We start from the raw sequence: 21,880 nt of genomic DNA on the forward strand, positions 1-21,880 counted from the left end.
AGCAGGTTATGGTTATGCGCAAAGGTATTATCGATAAATGCTTATGGGGAACATCCGGTATTTAAAAGGGTGCGGCACCGGATTGGTAGCGTTCTTTCGGCAAAAAGCTCGTTATAAAATAAAAAAGTAAAATTGGGTCCTATTAAATGTAAATACATTTTTATTTCTTTTAAAAAGTCGTTGGCAAAACGCTAATAGCTTTAAAAGCGATTGTACCCAAAGCCTATTCTTTTGGCTTCCTTTTTTTTATGCAAACGGTTGTTTAATGCCCTGCCCCGCCGCAATAAAAGCACAGGTTATTGGTACGCTTGTACTCCTTTCGGGCGTTAGTAAAGGGGGGTCGGGGCTTTATCGTAATTTTGTCGAAATCCATAGCGTTTAAATGCTAAGCCGGTCCCGGCGCATCGTTAGCGTTAGAATGGCGTGCTGGGGAATGGGCGTTAGCGTTTTATTTGTTCCGGAAAATATCGTCGGCAATGTTGTTGGTTAGGTTCCGAAATAAGCTTACCCACCCTTTGAAGTTGTCGGGTCCCGGGCGTTTTATAATTAACGTAATGGCTTTATGCAATAAGCGGTTTACTTTTTGCCTAAAAGCCAGTACTCGTAAATTGTTAAGCAAGTTGTATATATCGCTAAACTTAATAAAATTGCCGATAAAATCGCCGAAAAAGGAATTGCTTTGGGCAAATAATTCGAAGTTCCAATTAGCTTTTGCTAATATATCGGTAGTAATGTAAATTTAATCCAGCGTTTTAATAACGTTTAAATAATTACGCTAACCGGCGGGCTATTGGAAAACGTTATCGCCGGCCGTAACAATTTAATCGATTTTCGTTTTTATAAAAGCAAAAGCGTTGTTGCCCAAATGCTGGGATAAAAAAAGAACGCGTTTTAGTGGCGTTGGGAAAGCGGCCCGGTATAATTCCATTTATACTTTAAGCAAAAAGCGCCAATTGGTATAATGCTTTTGTCGTTGGATTTGGTCCATTTTTGTGCTTTTAAAAATTTCGAAGGTAACCGTTCGGGGGCGGATTGCTGGCGATAACGCGGCGGCCCCAAAAGGCTGCGCTAAAAAGGGCGTATTTATAGCTGGTATAAGCATGGTTTGGTTAAATAGCTGCTGGATTTAAATTTAAAGTTTGCGGATCGTTATTTTTTGGTTCGAAATTATAGCGTAAGCGGTATCGGCGTTTTGGCGGTATATCGCTAGCAATTCGTTAATAACTTAAAAACGGGTTTTTATAACCCGGAAAATATATTTAAATTGGGCTTAAGCTTCGTTAAAACGTTTTAAATGCAAAGCGAAATATAAAGCGGCGTAATCGTTAAAATCGTTTTAAATTGCTTTGCGTATGGAATGCAGGGTTGGGAATAAAAAAACGGCGTTTTGTAAAATTGTTGTTGTTGGGCCCGAAAGGCCCGCTTCGGGGGCGTCGGGTGCGGTGGGCATGGTGTAACCGCGGCGGTAATTCGCTAACGGGTTATTTGGTTAAAGGAGCTAAATCGGGGAAATGGAAATGTTTTTCCGAAATTATACGGCAGGATTTGGGGTAGGTATCGACGTTGGTCGATCGTAAGCGAAAAGGTGTGCTACCGTTTTATAAAGTTATTAGCAAAGGAAAGGACGGAACATGTTAATATCGGGTCCCAAAAATTTAAAGTACAACAAATTGCTACGGCCTACACTTTATTGTTATAAAAAAGGCTTTGTTGTTGCACGAAAAGGAAGCTATTTGGGCAGAGCGTCCCTGGCGTTCTATCGCGGTTTTGTAAGCGTAACGTTGGCGCGCTAAAAGTGCGGCCTCAAGTTCCTCCCCAGGTGCCCCGACGCGTACCGTAACAAGTTATTGGCAAAAAAAAAAACGAAACATGTTAATATCGGGTCCCGAAAATTTAAAGTGCAACAAATTGCCACGGCTTACACCTTATTGTTATAAAAAAGGCTTTGTTATTGCACGAAAAGGAAGCTATTTGGGCAGGGCGTCCCTAGCGTTCTGTCGCGGTTTTGTAAGCGTAACGTTGGCGCGCTAAAAGTGCGGCCTTAGGTTCCTCCCCAGGTGCCCCGACGCGTACCGTGACAGTTACCTGGAGTAAATTTGTTTAATGCGGTTAGTGCAAACGGTTATGGAATAACCAATCGCTAAAGCTTAACAAAATCCGTTGTAACTGCAATTAACGTAAAGCCGGTTTAACCACGCGGTTATTGGTTTCGTTCGGTTCGTATAAAATAATAAGCGCACGCTTGTAATCCTATTACGGCGGGCGGGTGCAATATTAATACGGTATAAAAGTAACGTTTAACCCAATAATATTTTCCTCGTCCTTAGTTACAAATTTTAATTTGTTAATTAAAGCTATTGCTTACGCGCGTATAATCGCGGCAACGCTATTAAGGATTTGGGCGATAAAAAAGGGACGAAGCTTATAAATAACAACGTTACACGCTTTTCCTTTTTGCTTCGCTTTAGCTAATTAAAAACTTTTGTACAATTTAAATTACGCGCAATAATAATGCAAAGCAATAAAACCCTTAAAAATACCCGGTGCAATTAAACCTTTATGCAACGAAATGGTTTTTAACGTTAACTACTAAAAGCAAAAAACGGATTATTGTATAATAATTTCGTCCTTATTTTGGAAAAAAAAGTAACGGGCGTTATTAAGCAATTTTAAAAAATAAAAAATTATTTGTTACAAAAGGATTAAAAATCGGGTTAAAAAAAGTTTTAATATATTAATAATTTTTGGCCTCGCGGTGCAATGGCTTTGCACCAGGCCGGTCCCGCCAGGACCACGGGTTCGAATCCCGTCGAAACCAAAGGACTTTTTGTTTTTAAGCCCTTGGCCTGCCAGGATCGAAATTCGATAAGGGCCGATAAGCCAAATCAACCAAAAACCAACAACGCCAATAAAACAACCGATAACAACTACAACAACCTTATCGATTTCGATAGCAGCCCCCCCCCTTACCTCCTTTACCTTTGCGTTACCGCCTTGCACCCGTCCGCTACCACCATTAATCCGATTTTCGAATGCACCTTTTTTACGTGCTTGGCAGGGTTATTACCTTGCACGTGCTTTAAAGGTTGGGGCTTTTTAAAGCACAAACAAAAAAAAATAACGCACGTAATGCACCAAATAAAGGAACGCCGATAACGGGCTAGTAAAAAAAAGTAACAAAAAAATAAAAAAGGGGGGGGAAAGGAAGGGTTCCCAAATGCCCTGGACCACCTGGGCAAGCAGAATAAAATTGGCAATTCGAACCCCGAAGCGATAACGATTAGGCCTAGCAAGCCCTAGCAAATTACATAACGAAGCAATTAACCAATTAACCACAAGCAAGCAAAACGCGGCCTTGTCGGCCCCCTGCAAAGGGGGCTGCACGCGGGAGGACGGTTAATTCCCGGGTGGAGCCCTTACGAGCAGTCGAGCGTGGAGAAAAGTAAGCGTTAGCCAAAGCGGTTTAACACCGCCACGGAGGCGCACCGCCAGAAAGGCGGGAACGCAGGCATAGGGTTTTTCCTCCTTAGGCCCAACCCAAAGGTTTTCCCCCATTTGCATGTACTTAGCCGCAGCACTAAGGTTTCTTCCATAAACATAACAGCGTATAAATACATATATTAATAATTTTTTAAAGCCTTAAAAAAATGCTTAAAAAATTAAAATCTTTTCGAAAAACCTCGAAAAGGAAACCTCTTTATATAACCCTTTTACCGGCTTACATAAAGGTTTTAAAGTACGTATTTAAAAGGGGTAAATCCTGCCGCGCTCCCCGCCAAAGGCGGTTGGCACCTGCGGGGAACTTGTAATGCTTTGAGCCGCCCCAACCAGAAGGCTCCTTTGCCTCATGGCCTCCTAATAGGTCGTTTGTTGGCCCACTCGGCTTGTCGCTTTGTCAAGGGGTTAATCCCCGTGTGACAGAACATGAAATCATTCACTCCCAAAAATCTATTGCTGCCTTACAAAGTGTGGTTCTAGTGCCCTTTACTTGCAGCCCTCCGTTGTCCGCCTCGAGCCCCATCCTCCCTCCGACTCAAAGATTTTCCCAACTTCCTCGCACACATACAGCAGCTTCCTATCTTGGTACCGTGGAGCCACCAGCGACACCCCGATCGGCATCCCATTCTCGCCGCAAAATCCCGGGATGTTTACAACTGGAGTGTGCATGGCCTAAATGATGTGCCGGGATTAGCGAATGATAGGGGCCGCTGGAAGAAACAAGAAAAAACTCACTGTCCAGATGACGTTGAATACTGCGCTCCCGGTGCTTTCCAGCCCAAGAGGAGCCTCATCAGGAACGCTGGGAACAATGACGGCGTCGTATCCACTCAAGATCTCGCCCACCCTCGGCCGAGCTGCAGCCAAACAATCGAATGCGTCCATTTGTTGGCGCCTAGTAATCCCGGCCGAGTTTTCCACCTGGTCTATTACAAATTGGGAAATTTTGCTTTTTGCGACGACATACTCGGGGAAGAAGGCACTCCTTCCGTCGGTGGAGATCACAGTCCGGTGCCACTCGGGCAAGTCGTTAAGATCCGGAGGCAGTGACAGCTCCTCCACCGTGGCGCCGTGGTCGCGGAGTAGCTCTGCTGCCTTGGCCATTGCAGCCTGGGTCCCAGGCCCAGCCTGTGGCCAGACGACAGTTTTGAGCAAGCCAAACTTTGCGCCGCGAACCGAAAAAGTGCCCGTGGGCATTTCGTCGTCTTTAATGTTGAGCACATCGGCCATGAGCTGCAAGTCGGCGACGCAGCGGGCGTAAACTCCAATCGTGTCGAGGATGAGCGAGCAAATCTTCTGGCCTTCGCGGCTTACGACGTTCCAGGTGGGCTTGTAGCCATAGATGCCATTAAACGAGGCAGGGCGGATGATGCTGCCGCCAGTTTGGGTGCCGATCGCCACAGGCACCTGCGAGTCGCCCACGGCGGCCCCTGAGCCAGACGATGACCCGCCTGGGGTGCGCAAAGGGTCATGTGGGTTTTTGGTGGCAGTCCCATTCACTGTCGCCGCGAACTCTGTTGTTGTCGTCTTCCCAAGAATCAGGGCGCCTGCTTGGCGAAGGATCGCGACGGGGCCCGAATCTACAGCCACTGCCGTGTCGCTGGCGTAGATGGGAGAGTTGTGGCACGTGGGCATGTCTGGGCCATTCTTTGTTAGCTTGGGCGACCTTCGTCGAATGCTGCCACTTGCCTTTCGTGTAGAAAATGTCCTTGATACCGATGGCGACTCCGTGGAGCGGCCCGCGCTCCGGGAGGGGAATGCGATCCAGAGCTCGCGCCTGCTCGAGGACAAGATCTGGATTGAGATAAGCCCAGGCCTGGACGTCGCTATTACGAGCAGCTATCTGGCTCAAGAGAGACTGCGCGAATCGTTCGACGGTGAGCTCCCCAGATCGAATCTTTGTCACAGCATGGGATGCCGTCCACCGGTATGGCTCTGGCTGTGCGGCCATGATGTCACTGGAAGGATTGACGCTGCAGTGGGCTTGTCGGGTTGGCAAATGCAGGGACTAATGCAGCATGTCGCGCTGCATGCGAACCGACGTTCATCCAAGTACCTTAGGCAAAGCCCGCAGCAAGCATCATTGGGCTCATGGAGGAGGTGGTGGTGATGGCGGAATACCCTCCCCGAAGATAAGACCTGTCCAGCCGACGTCCCGAGTCGGCGAGGAACGAGCGGGGTCGACACATGGATGCAACCCCACCAAATTCGATAAGCAGAAGCCGGCGCCTACTCATGCATATCGGATCTTGGGACCCGGCATCGGGAATGCGTGGGTGCACCATCGGCATCTAACGCCGAAGGGATGGACGTTTTAGTCATTCCTCTTATAAGAAGATGATGCCATTTGGTTGCGCAGCTTCGGCTGCTGTGCCAGCTTAAGCTATCCGCCACAACGCGCTAATTCACCCCCTAAGCACACCCCTGGGCTTATACTGGAACCGCTGAATCCCCACAGCCAAAATGCCAGAGACATAATACTATGTCGAAGGATACGGAGAACAAGGATTGAAGATTAAATGGCCAGGCAATGCCAAGATCGCCGTGTCGTTTGTAATTAACTATGAAGAGGTGCGTTAAACCCATCCACAACCGGTGCGGTGCTGCGCCAGCCTCCCAGCCAACATCCACTACTGCCGGGCGGCGAGCGGTCCGTGCTAGCCGGCGACGGCATCGGCGAGCCCAACCTGCGTGAGCACCTGATGGCGCACCCGCGCATCAACGAGCGGGACTACAGCGTCGAGTCCGAGTACGAGTACGGCTCGCGCGCGGGCTTCTGGCGCATGTTCCGGCTCTTCTCCAAGCACGGGCTCAAGTTCACCCTCTACGCCGTCGCCTAGGCGCTGGAGCGCAACGCCGAAGTGGCGCGGCGCTGTGCCGAGGCCGGCCACGACGTGGCGTCGCACGCCTACTGCTGGATAAATTACCATGACTACCCCGTCGACCGCGAGCGCGAGTACATCAAGAAGGCCGTCTTGTCGCTCAAGGCGCCGACGGGCTACGCGCCCCGTGGCTGGTACTACAGCCGCCCGTCGCCCCACAGCCGCAGCCTCGTGCCGGTCGTGTACGAGGAGCTGGGCGAGGAATTGGTGCGGGCCAGCGACGCCTACGCCGACGACGTGCCGTACTGGACCGACTTGCCCATGGAGCGGGACTGCCTAAAGCTCAAGAGGTGTCTAATGGTGCCCTACTCGTACGACTGCAATGACTTCAAATTCTTGTCTGCTGGCCCTGGGTTTCGCGACACCGAGGGCTTTTACAACCACCTGAAGAATGCGTTTGATATGCTGTACGAGGAGGGCCAGGAGGGAGCACCCAAGATGATGACTATTGGCCTGCCCTGTCGCATCACCGGCCGCCCGGGTCGGTTCGCCGCGCTGAGGGACTTTGTCGAGTACATTGGCAAGAAGGAGGGCGTGGGGTGGCAACACGTACCGAGATTGCTGAGGCCTTCCAGGAGCAGTATCCATACAAGAAAGGGAGATTGGCATGATACAACATGTGTTTGTACTCGGAATTCGAATGAATTTAATACTGGCTAGCCAAGTCCTTCGAGACCTCCAAAATCCCATTCGCTTGTCGACATGATCTGGGGCTCATGGTTTTGGTTGTCCGCAGACGCCCCCTGTCTAATACTGCCTTCAGGCTGGACCATCTCGTTCAACATTCGCCAGCAATGCCACCACCCTGGCGCCTCCTCGTCGACTTCCATAAAAGCATCAGCGACAGCGTCCGACACCATGTGGTTCGTCGACAAATGACGCCCGCCCAGCGCGTCCCCACTCGTCTCCTTCAGGCCAGAAAGCGGCACGAGCGGGGCTTCGTCGCCTCCATGTGCCATCATGGCGCGCGGGGGGCTTCCCGAAAGCGCGTCAAAGATGTCGCGGTACTTGACGGCGCCGGGCCACTTCTCACCAAAGATCGTGAGGCTCTGGCTGCAGGCGCGCGCGGCGTCGAGGGCCTCGAAGCTAAAGGCCCGCCGCCCACCCCGCCAGCTGCAGTACACGAGTGTCAGGCCCGCCACAAAGCACGAGTGCAGCGCGAGCATGGTGTAGCTGAGGGTGCGATGCTGCTCTAACCTCTTGTAAGCGGTGCATACGGCAGCCACCGACGTCGCTGTGGTGCCGAACCTCGGGTCTGTCGGATCCAGGGTGGGGAGAAGCACCGTGTAGAGCAGCAAGACGGATTTGTGGTACTGCAGCTCGAAGAAGTCCCTGCTGTCATGGTGGACGCTCTCAGGGTCGTACATCCAGGTCGCCGCACACTGCGAGGGCCATCGGGACGGTGGGTAAGGCACAGTACTCCTCCACTCGTCGAGTTCGCGCTGCAGCGCCGCCATCTTCTCGTCTAGCCTGGGATAGGCACCTACGTCTGGCAAATGTCTGTCTACGCGGTAGACGCGGCGATGGATGCGCGATTGGATGCGGTGCAGCTTGATAATGTGTATAAAAGGCAGGACGTTGGACCACGGCAGAACGGACGAGGTATCCGTCTCCTTGTCGACGAGCGGCCTGCCTGTAGGCCCCACAGGGCAACCTCGGACTGGGGAAGCTCGGCGTCAATGTCTTTGTCGTCAATGGCAAAGGGACGACCAAGCACGCCACTGGTCAAGTGGTAAAGACAGTACACGACCCAAAACACGCGACAGCGCATCTCTGCCGCTCTCGAGTCGACACAAACACCGCTACCTAACCCTTGGTTTGGCTGTGTCCGCCGTTTCCGGTGTAAACCCAGTTCTATACAGAGCGTGACGGCGTGTCTGACCTGCGACCAGGCTCTGGCGCCGTACGGTGATCTTTAACCATGCAAGGCCAGCAACAACAGGAACTGCACAGTCACGAGGTCGTGCTGCTCGAGGATAAAGTCCATGTGCTCAATGGCAGCCGCGAGATATACCTCGGGGTCGACATTGCACTGCTTCTTGGTCAGCTGCAAGCAGCGGGCCGAGATGGCGTAGATTAAATGGAGGGCCCCACGCTGCTGGATCGAAATGGCGCCGCTGTCGTGGGAATACTAATTGTCAAAAAGCTGGATGTAAAGACTGCGATCCAGGACAGGCCAGTGTGTGTGCAGTCTGTCAAAGAAGACGTCGAACAACAAACTGGCGGCATGTGGATCAGGGAAGGCCGCTGACGCTGCCGATGTCTGAAGTAGCCCTGGGGGTGCCGTCACGCCCTCCGCTAAATGTCTCACATGTCCTGCTGGCCAGGTATTCTGGAGAGGATCAACTCCAAAGATGGCCTCCTTACCCCTGGCGCTGTGGAAGATGGATGCCTGGACAGTCTTATGGCTCAGGATCGTCGTCGCCATCTCCAATACCCGAGGCGCGAAGCGATAAGTAGGCTACGCCGTCGACAAGCGAGGGGGACTCTGCATCAAAGAAGGAGCCCACTTGCCGGCGACTACAACGGGGCGGCGACGGCGGCAACTCGTCCGCCACACCATCGCTCCCCGTTGACTGCAACGGGAAGGCCACGGTTGGGCTTGGGGCTGCTGGGCCCTGGTCGGGAGCTGACACTTCAAAATGATCCTCGGCAAGGCCTGGGATACGGGACTCGAGGAACGCGATGCGTTCTTCCAAGGCCGTGATGTACCTACGCGAGAGTGTCAGCTGTGCATAGACTGCGACAGCAGCCAGCCGCGTCACAAGGACTTACAAGGACTTGCCCCCTGGGTACTGGGGGCGCAGAGGACGCTCGTAGATACAGAAGGCGTCTGCTTTGGCGCAAGATCTACAAGTCGGGTGGGCGCCGTCGCACTGCACCCGCCGCTGTTGCGCCAGCCATGCGTCATAGTGCTGCTCCTTGCCTTTCAGACTTTCCTGCGACATACACACCCTCTGCTTCCTCCGCTTACATCTCGTGCAAGCGATAGCTACGCGTGGCGGCCTTCTTGGCGCATGCCTATCAGAGTCGGAAGCCGCTGGCTCCCGCGCTTCGTAGGCGGGCTCGAGCGTCGCCGCCCGGTTGGAATAGAGCCAAGATTAAGGGTCGCCCGACCAGGGCGTTGAGATGTAAGCCCACAGGCCAGGATGGCAGCTAGCTTGAATGGCAGCCCATGAGCTACCTTTGGATGCTGTCGATATAAGATCAACATGCAGCCGTTGCCTTCCGTGGTATACCGGTTTTGGCACCGGGCACGCACCAGTCTCGCCCATCTCGACAAACATGGCACGCATCGCCATCCCCAGCAGAGCCGCCGCCGCAGCGCCGTTCCAGTCCAGAGATGCGCTGGTCCGCTGGCTCGAGGCGTCCACGGAGAGAGCCGATGGCAAGCAACCCATCGGAGACCCGGGCTGGTCCAACAAGGACCTGGAGCCGACACCACCCATGGACGTGGTTCAACCTGCCCATGTACTGGTTCTCCACCATGTTTGGCATCACAGGCTGGAACGTCGCCGCCCAGGCCTGATCGCCACCGGCCTGACGTGGCAGCAGGCCTTCATCTCGTGCATCGTTGGCGCCCTGCTCGCCTCGTGCGCCGTCGTCGCCATAGCCCGCCCGGGCGCAATGTACCACATCGGCTACCCGGTGCTCGCCCGCTCCGTCATCGGCATGTACGACGCCTACTTCTTCGTCTTCATTCGGGCCGTCGTCTGCATCATCTGGTACGGCATCCAGACCTACTACGGCGGCAACCTGCTCAGCGTCTGCTTCCGCTGCATCTTTGGCGACGCCTAGAAAGAGTGGCCCAACTCGTTGCCTACGGGCGCCGACGTTACCTCCAAGCAGCTCCTTGCCTTCTTCCTCGTCTGGCTCGTCAAGTCCCCAATGACCTGGGTCCACCCAACGAGCATCCACTACATATTTACCGTTGAGGGCTTCATTATGCCTGTCGCTTGCTTCGGCTTGTTCGGCTGGTGCATGCGCGAAGGAGTCGGCGTCGCCAGTTTGGATGCGTCCAACGGGAGCGGACACGCATTGCCGCCACGACACCTTTGGGGTGGTCCATCATGAGCGGCATCAACGTCATCATGGGTTCGCTGTCGCCCATGCTTGTCAATCAGCCCGACCTCACGCGCTATGTGCAAAAGCCGCGCGATGCCGGTCTGCTGCCGGGTGTTTGCGTGTTTGGTAGTTAAGTCCTCGTCTTCTTCCTTGGCCTCGCGTCTAACACCTCGATCCAGGGGGTATGGGTCACGGCCTACTGGAACCCGTGGGACCTTCTTGATGCCATCCTCGACCACTACTGGACCCCTGGTGCCCGCGCCGGTGTCTTTTTCGTCTCGTTTGCTTTTTTGCTGGCCGTGGTTGCCACCAATCTCGGTTGCAACTCCATCCCGTTTGGTGCAGATATCACGGTCTTTTCCCCAGGTGGCTCACCATCCGCCGCGGGCAAATGGAGGTGCCGCCGCGTCCTGGCCAAGGTCGAAAGGCTAGTGAGCAAGAATCTAAGCTATATAAGGATCGGATGCAGATAAATCAGCCAGGCATTCATTCAAGGTACTGGTGGCATGTAAGTTTATTTTTTTTCCTGCTGCACCTATAACTAACCAATGCTGACTGGAGCCGTCTGGGGAAATGCCACAGGGATGCGGAATGCCGGAAAGGGTTTTGCCCAACCGTCCTAGCATGGCCGAAACACACCCAGATCCTTTAAATGATTAACAAGATTTATATCCAGCGTGTCGATACGTCGTTCAACTTTTTGCCTACACCGCTCCGAGGCTCAAGCCTCCCCAGCTCAGAGATTGTTTCAGCCCCGGACAAAGGGTTGTGGGAACCCAGCGATATCACCTAGCAGCCTCGTTAGAAAGTTCACCCGATGGGCCCGCCTCCATCATCACCCGCAAGACAGTTCAGGGCTTCTCGAGAACTTTAAGTTATTGCTTGGCCCAAAGGTTATCAACATGTAGCTTTTTTTGACAGATAAATGACCCATATCATCGTTGTTGACAGGGCGCGGTCTTGGGCCTCGGTCGTTGCCAACGATGGTATGAGCTTTGCTTTGCTTTGCGGCGCATTTACATGCCTCCAGCCAGCTTCTCGTCACGATATTCCGGAAAAGGGCTCGAGTTTGCAATCCACATTTCAGGATCGGGCTGCCTCAGCCCGGCGACCACTGCGTGGAGCCCTTTTGCCTTGTATGCTCGCATCTTTGCTGGACCTAGGAGCACCGGCTGACTATAGCGGCTCTCCCAACAGGATGGCACGTTCGTTTCGGCACTAGGGCCCTCCCACCCATACTTTGACCTGTTGGGCTAGCTGTTGCTGTCGGATCGGCTTATGAGCCAGGCCGGGGCGGCGGACGGTGGACGCGCCAACGGGCAGTCAAGCTATCCGTGGTCGGTTGAGAGGGCCCGTTATGGCAAGCTTCACCCCCATGGCAATTAACCCGGAGGGCCGGGCGAAGTCGCCCATCATGTGCCTGGTCAGGGTGTGTAGTCCCCGCGCTTGGACAAGAGGCAAGGCCGCCACGTTGGATCGCGGCGCGTGGCGTTACCTGCCCTAGGAGGCGGAGAGGTACCCACGTGGGCGTATTAAAGAACAGCAAAGGATCCCCGAATTTTAGCGCGATCGGCAAGGAGTCCATTAGGAAATGGTAGCACAAGAGTAACCTCGGAGCATCATGGCGACACTGTACCTCTTAACGCGACACCTGCATCCGGCGCCTGATGGAGTTGAAGAACATCAAGGGCATTTCTCTTGTTAGGTGTCCCCAAGGACCTTTCGCCAATATCCCAACATATGAGGTTTGGGTTTTGCCGCATCCCGAACTGGCTAATAGGTATCACGGTGCCCAGAAGTGATAATGACTCCCATGGCCGAGTAGAAGGAGGAACGAGGGAGGTGGTATAATTATGGTGTGGTGGAACAGCACCTCAAGCCACCAGCTAATGCTAGTTGCTACTGTTACCCAACGGGACGCAGCCGGTCTATCTACTTCCGCATCCTGGCCATTTTGCCTTTTGGACGACGGCAACCCAACGCGGACAGAGGGTGACGCAAAGTCCGGTGGTGTGTAGCCCTCATGGCTAACACCAGCAGGTACCATGATGTGAGGCTACCAGAAAAGGCTAGGCGAGAGCCACAAGGGAAAAACAATCTTCCCCCAACCCGCTCGCCCCGTCCCCTGGCATTGGAGAGACGGGAAATACCCGACGGGTAAAGGGGGCGTGGCGAACGTGGCAATGGGCCATGTGAGTGGGTGCAGGCTGGCTAGCGCTTTCTGCTAGGCCTGGGAAGCTCTCTGCACTATGAAGGTCGTTGGACTTCAGCCGCCAGTGGCTTGTTTGGGGAAGATCGAGAATGCCCATATGGCGAATCTTTTGGCTAGCCCAATGGGTCCCGTCAATTTTGGCTGCCATCCCTAGCTTCAAAATAGCTCGGTATTGGTTGAGGCTCGGCGATATTACGTCGTGGAGTGGTAAAAGGGGCGGGAGCAAGTGGCAACGTCGAGTTTTCCTCCTTCCCGTTCGTCCTGACGAGCGACCTCGATTCGGCCAGGTGCATGGGTGGCAGGGGCATGCCGCGGATGGACTGTGGGCGTAGCAAGAGCTACATACGGATAAGATGGAGGCAGGGGGAAGAATACAATACCCTGAGCCATCGTCGGCTTAAACGGACGTTGGGTGGTAGTCGCAGGACACAGCACGACATACTGGGTGCAACGAGGGGGGGGCCACACCAGCCAACCTAACCGTTTGGCAGATAGGCAACATGCAAGACAAGCACTCACTCACACAGCGTCGTCTTCTCTGCCATTAACGGCAACGTCCCCGCCTGCTGCCACCTTCGACAAGAAGTGCTGTGGCGAGACCGAGGGAAGCAGCAGTCCCCCAGTTTAGCCGTACTCCCACCGGTGGGCACACACGGCAGGGCGCGATTGGCCGCAGCCGGCGCAGCGGCCGTCCAACCCTTGTCACCGGTGTGCGTGGCATCCCCACTGCCGAGGCGCGCGCCCTGCATGTTTATTACCTGCGGGCCAGGCCTCCTTCCTCGCCTGGACCTGTGTCGTCGTTCCGGTTCCGGCGCCCAGCTAACCCCGTGGGACGCACAAGGATGTCATCCTGCCTGCCTCTTTTGCTGCTGGGTCTGGAATGGGGGTGGGTTCCGCTGTTGGAGATACCCTTGCCCATCACCACACCTCCCTCGGATTTGGATAGTGCCGGGGGAGCGAGCCACGGCGGGCTGGACGGTAAGGGTTGGTAGGGCGTGGGGAGTGAGCAGCTTTCTTCTGGCTCGGCTTCGGGTCCCTCTAATGCATCATCATCTGTCCGGCACACCAAGCGCGTCATGGAATCCTCCACTCCACTCTACGACGGGGCCCGGCCGGGCTTCGGGTGTGGTTGCTGTTGGCTTGGGGCCGGCAATACAGAGGTGTGTAATTGTGGTGGCCTCCGCCTATCGCCACGTACGATTTTTCTCCAGGTCCAATCTGGAAGCTTGCAACAGTTCGCACGGCCAAGGCCTTGGGAAAACCCCGTTGCTTCACTGCCGTTGCCCGAAAAGTGCTCCCAAGAAAGCCGGCCAATCCAGGCAAACCCTTATGGGTGTATATGGCAAGGGAGGGGGGAAAACAAGCAAGCCGTTCGTGCCGTACCGGACGTGTGGTAAAGTTCCCACGCCGGCTGCTCAATGGCCGATCAAGCGAAGGGGCGGTTTCTTCTCCAGCACGATATTGGGGTGCAGCGGGACGATATTGACGGAAGCCCGCTTACCCACGATAGGAGGGCATGGGGAGGGCATGGAGATGGCATGCCGAGCGTCACGGGGTCTCATCGAATGATTCGCTCGAACCAGCGACATAGCTCGGCTCGGGGGTGCATATCCAACCACTCTGGCCCAATTGCGGTTGCAATGCAGCTTCGCCTACCCAGAGAGGCTGTTGATGATACAATGGCAGTGGACTGTGGCTGCAGCCAAGGCCGCCCATTAAGAGGCCTGCTCGGACGAAGCGGATCTAGCAGCCTCGACGCAACCAACGCCGGCTGGCCGAATCCTCCGGCACAGCCACGGCCTTTTTCTCCCTTTTTTCTTCCTTTTTCCTTTTGTTTTTTATTTGGCACCAGCCGTACGACGCTGATTTGCCAGACGCGGGTGCAGTACCCACCGGCGCGCCGCCCGGCTCGCTCACCCGTGGCCCAGCGGTAGGGATTGCGCCCTCGGTAACGGGTGGCAGCTTCGGAAATGGCTCAAGCCTCGGCTGGCAAGCTGGGCTGGGCTGGCTTGCCGGGTCCAGAAACACAAACGCCGTCCATCGTGGGGTGGGTGGTGGGCCAGCACTGCACGCCAAGCAAAGGCCGCACAGCGATGGGGCCAGCAACAGGCCCTGGAGCCGCGGTGCTGCAACCAAAGCACCAATGGCCACGCACCAAACGGCTGGCCACGGGCGAGCACGGCGGCCTTGCCTGTGGAGTTGTAGTTTGGATAGCGTGATGGCGGACGAAAAACGGATAAAATTTCCACGTCGGGCTTCTGCCCGAGTGGGCTAGGCCTTGATGGCGACGATTAGCTGCAGGAAAGACGTCAGAGGCGGGAACATATTTGGTGTACTGATTTATTTGCTCCTTGGCCGCTCGATCTGCCCCAGCGGCCAAAAGAGATTCCACCACCAACCGGGAAGCGGCAAAGTCCTAAGTGACACCGAGATGATGCGCCGACACACGAGGAAGGTCCCACTACCTGAAAGCCGGGCGGCGTGATTGGAAAGCGGCATGCTGCCGGGCGATGGAGCTCACACCTAGCTCGCCAGCCACCCAGCCGAAATAGAAATGGTGCATGGCGTCGTCGTCAGAGAGAGCTCCGATTGTCCAATGGATTCCTGCTCGAGGCACATGCTGGCCGGGCCACCCCACCACCTCCTTCTGGAGCGGCCTCTCAAAAGGGCCGGCGTCGACGGTTGGCCCATGACCGATCCAACCCACACCTGCAGCGTCTTCCAAATCCTGGAGGAAGAGAGCGGCCAGACACAGAGCAGCCGTGTGGCCACCCGGCTCTCGAGCCCCGGGCCGTTTCGATTTGGGGTAAGCAGAGGGACCTGTGGCAAGACCCGTGCACAGGCTGTTGGGCAGTTCATGCGACTTGTCATGTGTGCGTGCGTGTGCGTGTCTGCGAGTCTGCGTGCCCGTTATGCTATGCATTGTCCACCCTCCATAATTGTTTCTTTTGCTCGATTGCCAGCTGTCCGTGCTGCTTTGGTTGGCTGGCAAAGTCTGGGGTAACAGGGGGGGTAGACGGCGAGGCTTTGATGGTGGGTTGGGGCAGCGAGGCTTTGCGAGAGAGAAGCAGTGGGTGTCTGTGCTGTCGCCATGGATGGGTGCGTACTCCAGGTGGCTCGTGCTTGCGAGATCTGCTAGGGTTAATTCATGCTTGTTTTCGCTTTTCTCGATGCAGGAATGACGCAGCCTCTAGCCAGGAGGGATGCCATGGATTTCAATCCACATCGACGGCCAGGACGCAGAGAGGGCGCAGAGAGGACGCAGAGAGGACGCAGAGAGGACGTAGAGGACCAGACGCAACACACCGCATACCCATTATTATTACTACTCGGCACGGCGACGATATTACTGCGCATGTGTTGTGTCTCTGCAACAGCGGGGGACCGCAACCCCGGTGTGAGGCTGGGACCCTTGCGAACACAAAGCCGAGGTGACGAGAGGGAGAGAAAACCAAGACCTGTTCTGGGCTTTGGCCTTTCTGGGCTTTGACCTCAAAGACACTGTGAGGACCCTGCTCGTCAGCGGTCCCACTCCCCATCCTCCCCTATCTACCTAAACCCACCAGAGACGCAACGTGGACATTCACACTGTGCCACCAGTCAGCTGTCTGGGTGGCTGCGGATACGAAGTTACCCAGAGTGCCAGACCAAGCAGCGCTATGGTTTACGGAAGGGAGGAAGAGAGATTGCCGGAGAATGAGAGATGGGACGACGCGGGGCGGGGAAAGGTTTGGTTGACTCGGCATCCTAACTGCAAGAGAAACAGCAAGGACGTTACCATCCCGGATTCTTGGGATGGATTCGACCATGCGCCAGGCCTGAAGCAGTCGGCCGGGTAGTGGTGGCGGTACATGGTTTGCTATTACCCTCTGCCAACTGGTGGAAGTCGAGGGCAAGATGGAGGTACTGTAGTAACTCGCAGGGCCAGCGAGTGTGTGCGTTGGACCCGCAACAAGCCATGGGCTAGATGTGCACCTGATCACTTTTTTCTCTTTTATTTCAGTAGCAAGTCTGCAATTAAGCCTAAACCTTTACGAGCAACAACCTGCTCGGCTTGCCCGCCTGCAATGTGCTGGAAATAACCCACCCTAAATCCGTTTCAACCTGCCCTGTCCTGCCAGCGTCGTCCTTTCCTGTCAGCAAGCCGCCTCTCCCGCCTCCTGGTTGGCCTGTCCCGGCGTGGGCTCGGTGGAAAGCGGCCAAACCTAAACGGGCCAACTTTGAAAAACGGAAATGCACCAGAGGCCACCTGACTTGAGCCTGACGACGGTCCCTTTTGTGAAAGGACCATGCCATATCCGGGGACCCCGGCATCTACCTCCCCTGCTTGCCAGAGCACCCCAAAAGGCACAGGCCCAACCGCTGCAGGCACCGCAGAGGAGCGCCAGGGGCCGAAATAGAGCAATTTGGAGAAAGTTGGAGAAGCCAATCTGGAGAAATCCAGTCTCAACCCCAAAACCCAACGCCCTCCGCCAGGTCCGTCTGGAATGCTACCTTTGCCGAAACCATTAGGTTCCATTGGTGCGCCTTTTCCTGGGGCACCGAGCGAAGCCGCTCTTTCTAGCATGTCCTCCGTCGCATGTTAATGCCGGCTGGTCCAACCTCGAGGCTTGTCCTAAACCATGGCCGGCACTGCCCAGGTTTGGTACCTTTTCGCGATGGGCGACGGCCTCCCACGATCCATACTAGTATACCTTGCTCTTTATTCCGGAGTCAACATGCCGAGACAATGCTGCTAGCGGGTTTGGGGTTGGGAAGAGAATGGCGGGATTTGTGTTGGCAGCAGCAGATTTTCACAGCAGCCTCCCTTCCGTGTACCTAGTTAATCCGATATGCCCGGCGACCTTTCCTGCACGGTTTGCAGCATGTACCGAAACGGGCAAATCATCCGACAACGGCTGGATGGGGAGTGGTCCCAAAGATGAAACGGGAGAATGGAAAAAATAGTAAGAAAAAAAAAAGTGCCACGGCAACTGGCCTGCTTTGCTGGCACGGCTGGTCCCTTGTTTCCCTCCCATGCCGCCCCATCGCCATGGCCGGCCCGCGTGGGAATTCTCCCTCCACTACGGGGCCGTTTTGTCGCCCATGGCGCGTGACGAATTTCGTCTCTGCCCGCCGCTATTTCGCGCACTTTCTCGCATTTCAACTCCAGATTCCTTGTCGTGGAGGGACCCTCTCAGGTGTGGGTACGGTGTCACTCTCGCTGGGCTAGCGCCAGGGTGAACGCCGGGGGAGGCATCGAGATTGGGCCGCCGCGTGGGACAGTGTATCTTGGCGGCCGCATGGGGTGTTCATTCGCCCAGGGGCATGCCAAAGCCCAGGTTTGGGCCCTTTATCTCTGGCAAAGACACGGGTTCTGGCTTGCCGGCATCCGCTGGCTTTGTCAGACCAGGGGAACACACTGATGTTGCAGAAAGCCTCGCCTGCCGTGACTTGCGTTGGCTTTGGTTCTAGCCATCCCCCAGTACAGCACGTGCGACCCGATAGTGATATTGCCCGCCCCATGCATGCACCGGCAGACCATCCCCGAGCCGGGCCAAGCAAACTTGCTCGCCGCAATTTAGAAGTGCTGGCGGCTATTCGCGAGGCTGAATCTGGTTTCGCGGGCGCTGCGGCTAGCCATATGGCGGTTGCCGCGCCGTGGTATTAAAGCACCGAGCCGCCGTGGAAGCGAGTATACAAATGCGCTTAGAGCAGAAAGAAGACTTCATTTGCCACCAAAATCAGGACCTCCCATCGCGCGGCAGATAACGAGGTAATCTGGATGGATCCCGGCAATTTAAACTTTGCTACGTCCAACTCATGTGATCCATGGAATCGCGAGGAGAAATAAAGTGCAAATATGGAGGTGGGACGCCAAACAAGGCAGGCAAGATCAAGACTGGCCAGTCGGATTGCCGTTCCATAGCCTCCCACTCGGCACCGGATCATCCAGGATAGCCCTTGCCTCGACATTTGCTACTGTGGTATTGCTCAACCAAACTCGAATCCCGGTTGGTTGAATAGCTGTGCCGCACACGGTATCTCGGCAAGGCGGTGGATCAAGCCACGGCGCTCGATCTCGTCGAGTGCTCGTCTAGGGTTTCGAGGCCTTGGCTCGCCCTGTAGATCGTCATTATGAACAAGATGATGGGGTGGATCGTTAGCACTGGAGCGGACGGTGGCGTGGCTGGGCTGGTTTGGATGTCGTGACGAGACAAGGGGAAGACAAGGCCTGCATCTGTATAACTTAGGCCGCGGCCGACGGCGGAAACTTGGCTGATTCGTGTATTTTCAGGGCCCGGCGGAACACGAACGAGTGAAGAAAAAAAGATTGGGCACGGCGAGCTGTTGGCGACGCAGCTCTTGGAACCATGAAAGCCATTGGCCAACCCGGTTGCTCGCCGTCCAAAGAGCTCCGCGGCCAGGGCCAGGTGATGCACGATTATATGGAGAATGCGACGTTGAAATGCCATGGTACCCTGGAGGGCGCTCGCATCAGCCAAGTGTAAGCGCCGGCCGAGGTCCGTTGTGTAGTTCGAAAATGAGCCCTGTTACCGTCTCCGTCAATGGTGCTCTACCCTCGCACTGCAAGTCATGCCCTTCAGCGTCATGTCCGCTTTGCTATCTGCATACGGGCAGCTATTCTCGCTGGCCCCCATCGATGGCTGGGAGGCGGTAGCGTCACCCAGAGTCCAGGGTCGTCGTTATTAATAGCAGGACGAGCCGACGATCGATGCTAACCGCACCGGGCTGGAGGGACTGTCGGTCAGCGAAAGCAAGCACCGTGCGGCGGAGCCAAGCAGTCTAAACGCCCCCAATCACACTCACAAACCATGCCGTAGCACCCCATTATGAGGCCCGGCGAGGGGTCATCGGCTGCTTACACAAGGCTCTTCTTAACGGTCGTCGACGGCAGCTGGCAGAAGATACAGGGGTCTCTTCGGCGACGGAGCAACGACGAGTTCCGAGCCGACGGAAGACCTTACGGCCAGATACCCTTCTGGTCAAGGACGGAAAGCGGGCGTTCGCAAGATGGAATAAAAAGCAATTATTGGACAGCCCTCGTCGACTGCTAGGTTCGAATGCACGCCCTCGACACTAGTCGAGTGTGGTTCCGTGGCACCTTCCTCTCCGTCCACACAGCGTCGAGACCGCTGCAAACTGCCTGCGCTAGTCGGCGTCGTTTTGAAACGCGCCAGCCGGGCCAGCACCCACACCTGCATCTACTTCCCACCCCCGGCGAGAGAGACACGCAAAGAAAAAAAACCCCCCAGCTGGTAAAGGCAGGACGGGCTGCAGCACAAACCCCATATGCTTCTGCCCGCTGCCTGGCCACGGCACGGGAATGTCTACCGTCCCACTGCATTTTCATCTACATGGGTGCATACCTAGGCCGTATCTGTGTGTCGTCCGCTAGCGTGGCTTTATATCCTCACCTTTGTTCGGACAGCAAAAGAACACGGAACGGCCAAGAACACACTTTGGCAGGTTTTTACTTTTTTTGGACATTACTGGCCGCTTCTCACTCGAGTAACCCATGTTCCTCCAAATGCCGCGTCCCAAGCCACGACGCCTGCAGGCACGCCCGCGGGCTGCGCTTTCTGGCAAGCATGGGTTTCCTAGGCCGCCCTGTCGCCCTCGCCGGCTTCCCTGCCCCCTGTGTAAACAGGCAGTGGTTCTCGAGTTTGGGCGAGAAAGGGCCGATGCGGGAGGCGGGCACTGAAGCTGCAGGAGGCCGACAGGGCTGCTCCCGGGTGTGCGACTGGAGAAATGGGCCCTTGCGCAGGTAGGTACTGGGCGGCCAGGGGCGCCAGCACCCATCAGTTCTTGCCTGAAAGAGGACAAGGTCGGCGTCGAGCAGGTTCGGTTCCAGAACATGATAACATGAGTACAGGACGAAGGCGATGCCATCACTGCCATCGACTCCCCCCGACGGGTGTGTACCATGTGTGCGTTTTTTTTTTTTGTTGTTAAAAAAAAAGACAATGTCGCTGATCAGTGAGATTTTGGGCTGGTCTCCGCAATGGTCTCAACCGCGCTGAACCTGGCTCACACCACACCCACTGTCACTCATCCACCCACCCACACTCTCGCTCGATCCATGGCCAGTGCGCATGGCAGGGTAGCAGGCAGTTGTTGCAGGCTTTCTCCCAGGGGGAGGATCGAGCCCACACGCATCGCTGTCGCCTGAGCACAGGACGCAGACTGCCGCCCACTGCCCTGTCTCGCCGGCCACTGTCTCGTCCGTTCGGCTGCCAGCTGCCAGCCTGCAGCCGTCTGCAGCAGCCCCATTCGCCGCAGGGTGAACACTATTCCGCAAGCAGGCTCGCAGGAACTCGATGAGAAGGGAAAATGAGACAAGCATCGAATCAACCACACGAAGCTGTGTGTGGGTCGCTCGTCTCCTGCATGGGATTGCGGTGTTGCAGCCGTGCCACTGGAGCAGTCCGCTGCGTGTCGCTAGCAGGGCTCGTCCTTGCTTTTTCTTTCTTGTTTCTCGTGGTGACGCCGACGATCTTCCCAGATTTTCCCGCTTCCGATTTCCCGTTTTCTTCTTCTTCAGGTGCGGGTACAGAAGGGTGCACCCGTGGGTCTAGAACACCGTTGGATGTTTTCTCCGTTTCTTTCTTTTGTTTTTGCCAATCGATATGACAAAGCTTGCTTGCTAGCCCTGCCGGCGAGGATTGGGTGCACGAAATTTGGTGGAGTGAAAAGGCGTGGCTGGATTGGATTCGGGGCTTGGAACGGCCAAGATTGGCGCTTTTGATCTTCTCCATCCACATCCCTTGGCCCCAGCAACGTTGTTTGCGTGGCCGGTCCCTTCTCGCTTCTCAAAAGCCACAACGGGGATCATCACGACGCGATGACGACGGCCATGGGTTTAGCGGCTGACTAGGAACCGACAAAGGGCGGCGGAACAACCCGTTTCTTGTTGCTTGTCTCTGACCTGTCATTCATCGAGACGGTTGGCTCGCGGGCCTCTGTCGGCGCACCCATCGTCCCACCAGACGCCGTCAGTTCCAAAAACCCGCGCCTAGCCTTGACTGATGTCTGCGCCCGAAGCTTGACTTGTGGAGGAGCCATTGCAGGAGCAATTGCCGTCGGGGGCTGCGCGGAAGCGTGGGTTTACTTTGACGAGATAGAACCAGAGCCCAGCACGCTGACACGCAAACAAGCAGTCGCACGCCGCCTGTCTTCAGTCGGTGGCGCACTTGCGTACGCGCTGCCTTGTTCCCCCCCC

At 55.5% G+C, this 21,880-nt stretch overlaps 8 protein-coding genes across 8 annotated transcripts; 4 read left to right on the forward strand and 4 right to left on the reverse strand.

Annotated features, from left to right (window-relative positions):
* Positions 1–1,869: 1,869 nt before the first annotated feature.
* GGTG_08980 (hypothetical protein) lies at positions 1,870–2,348 on the forward strand (the record flags this gene model as incomplete). Its single annotated transcript, XM_009226822.1, has 2 exons — positions 1,870–2,007; positions 2,328–2,348. The coding sequence occupies 2 exons, from the start codon at positions 1,870–1,872 to the stop codon at positions 2,346–2,348; spliced, it is 159 nt and encodes a 52-aa protein (XP_009225086.1).
* Positions 2,349–3,914: 1,566 nt separating this feature from the next.
* GGTG_08981 (glutamyl-tRNA(Gln) amidotransferase subunit A) lies at positions 3,915–5,647 on the reverse strand. Its single transcript, XM_009226823.1, has 3 exons — positions 5,188–5,647; positions 4,234–5,135; positions 3,915–4,170 (listed from the first exon to the last, which is right to left on the reverse strand). The coding sequence occupies exons 1-3, from the start codon at positions 5,447–5,449 to the stop codon at positions 3,985–3,987; spliced, it is 1,350 nt and encodes a 449-aa protein (XP_009225087.1). The 5' UTR covers positions 5,450–5,647; the 3' UTR covers positions 3,915–3,984.
* Positions 5,648–6,061: 414 nt separating this feature from the next.
* On the forward strand, positions 6,062–6,991 carry GGTG_08982 (chitin deacetylase 1; the record flags this gene model as incomplete). Its single annotated transcript, XM_009226824.1, has 4 exons — positions 6,062–6,069; positions 6,119–6,329; positions 6,381–6,929; positions 6,956–6,991. The coding sequence occupies 4 exons, from the start codon at positions 6,062–6,064 to the stop codon at positions 6,989–6,991; spliced, it is 804 nt and encodes a 267-aa protein (XP_009225088.1).
* A 1,304-nt stretch (positions 6,992–8,295) lies between these two features.
* Positions 8,296–9,328, reverse strand: GGTG_08983 (hypothetical protein; the record flags this gene model as incomplete). The annotated part of the gene is made up of 3 exons (XM_009226825.1): positions 8,296–8,497; positions 9,015–9,092; positions 9,156–9,328. 3 exons carry the CDS (start codon positions 9,326–9,328, stop codon positions 8,296–8,298), a joined length of 453 nt encoding a protein of 150 aa, XP_009225089.1.
* Positions 9,329–9,665: 337 nt separating this feature from the next.
* On the forward strand, positions 9,666–10,178 carry GGTG_08984 (hypothetical protein; the record flags this gene model as incomplete). The annotated part of the gene is made up of 1 exon (XM_009226826.1): positions 9,666–10,178. The coding sequence occupies one exon, from the start codon at positions 9,666–9,668 to the stop codon at positions 10,176–10,178; it is 513 nt and encodes a 170-aa protein (XP_009225090.1).
* A 272-nt stretch (positions 10,179–10,450) lies between these two features.
* Positions 10,451–11,621, forward strand: GGTG_08985 (hypothetical protein; the record flags this gene model as incomplete). Its single annotated transcript, XM_009226827.1, has 3 exons — positions 10,451–10,558; positions 10,625–10,876; positions 11,397–11,621. The coding sequence occupies 3 exons, from the start codon at positions 10,451–10,453 to the stop codon at positions 11,619–11,621; spliced, it is 585 nt and encodes a 194-aa protein (XP_009225091.1).
* A 2,584-nt stretch (positions 11,622–14,205) lies between these two features.
* GGTG_08986 (hypothetical protein) lies at positions 14,206–15,580 on the reverse strand (the record flags this gene model as incomplete). The annotated part of the gene is made up of 3 exons (XM_009226828.1): positions 14,206–14,322; positions 14,551–14,848; positions 15,123–15,580. The coding sequence occupies 3 exons, from the start codon at positions 15,578–15,580 to the stop codon at positions 14,206–14,208; spliced, it is 873 nt and encodes a 290-aa protein (XP_009225092.1).
* Positions 15,581–21,531: 5,951 nt separating this feature from the next.
* GGTG_08987 (hypothetical protein) lies at positions 21,532–21,807 on the reverse strand (the record flags this gene model as incomplete). Its single annotated transcript, XM_009226829.1, has 1 exon — positions 21,532–21,807. Exon 1 carries the CDS (start codon positions 21,721–21,723, stop codon positions 21,532–21,534), a length of 192 nt encoding a protein of 63 aa, XP_009225093.1. The 5' UTR covers positions 21,724–21,807.
* Positions 21,808–21,880: the final 73 nt, after the last annotated feature.

This window comes from Gaeumannomyces tritici (assembly GCF_000145635.1).
Source record: "Gaeumannomyces tritici R3-111a-1 unplaced genomic scaffold supercont2.5, whole genome shotgun sequence".
Lineage (NCBI taxonomy): Eukaryota > Fungi > Ascomycota > Sordariomycetes > Magnaporthales > Magnaporthaceae > Gaeumannomyces > Gaeumannomyces tritici.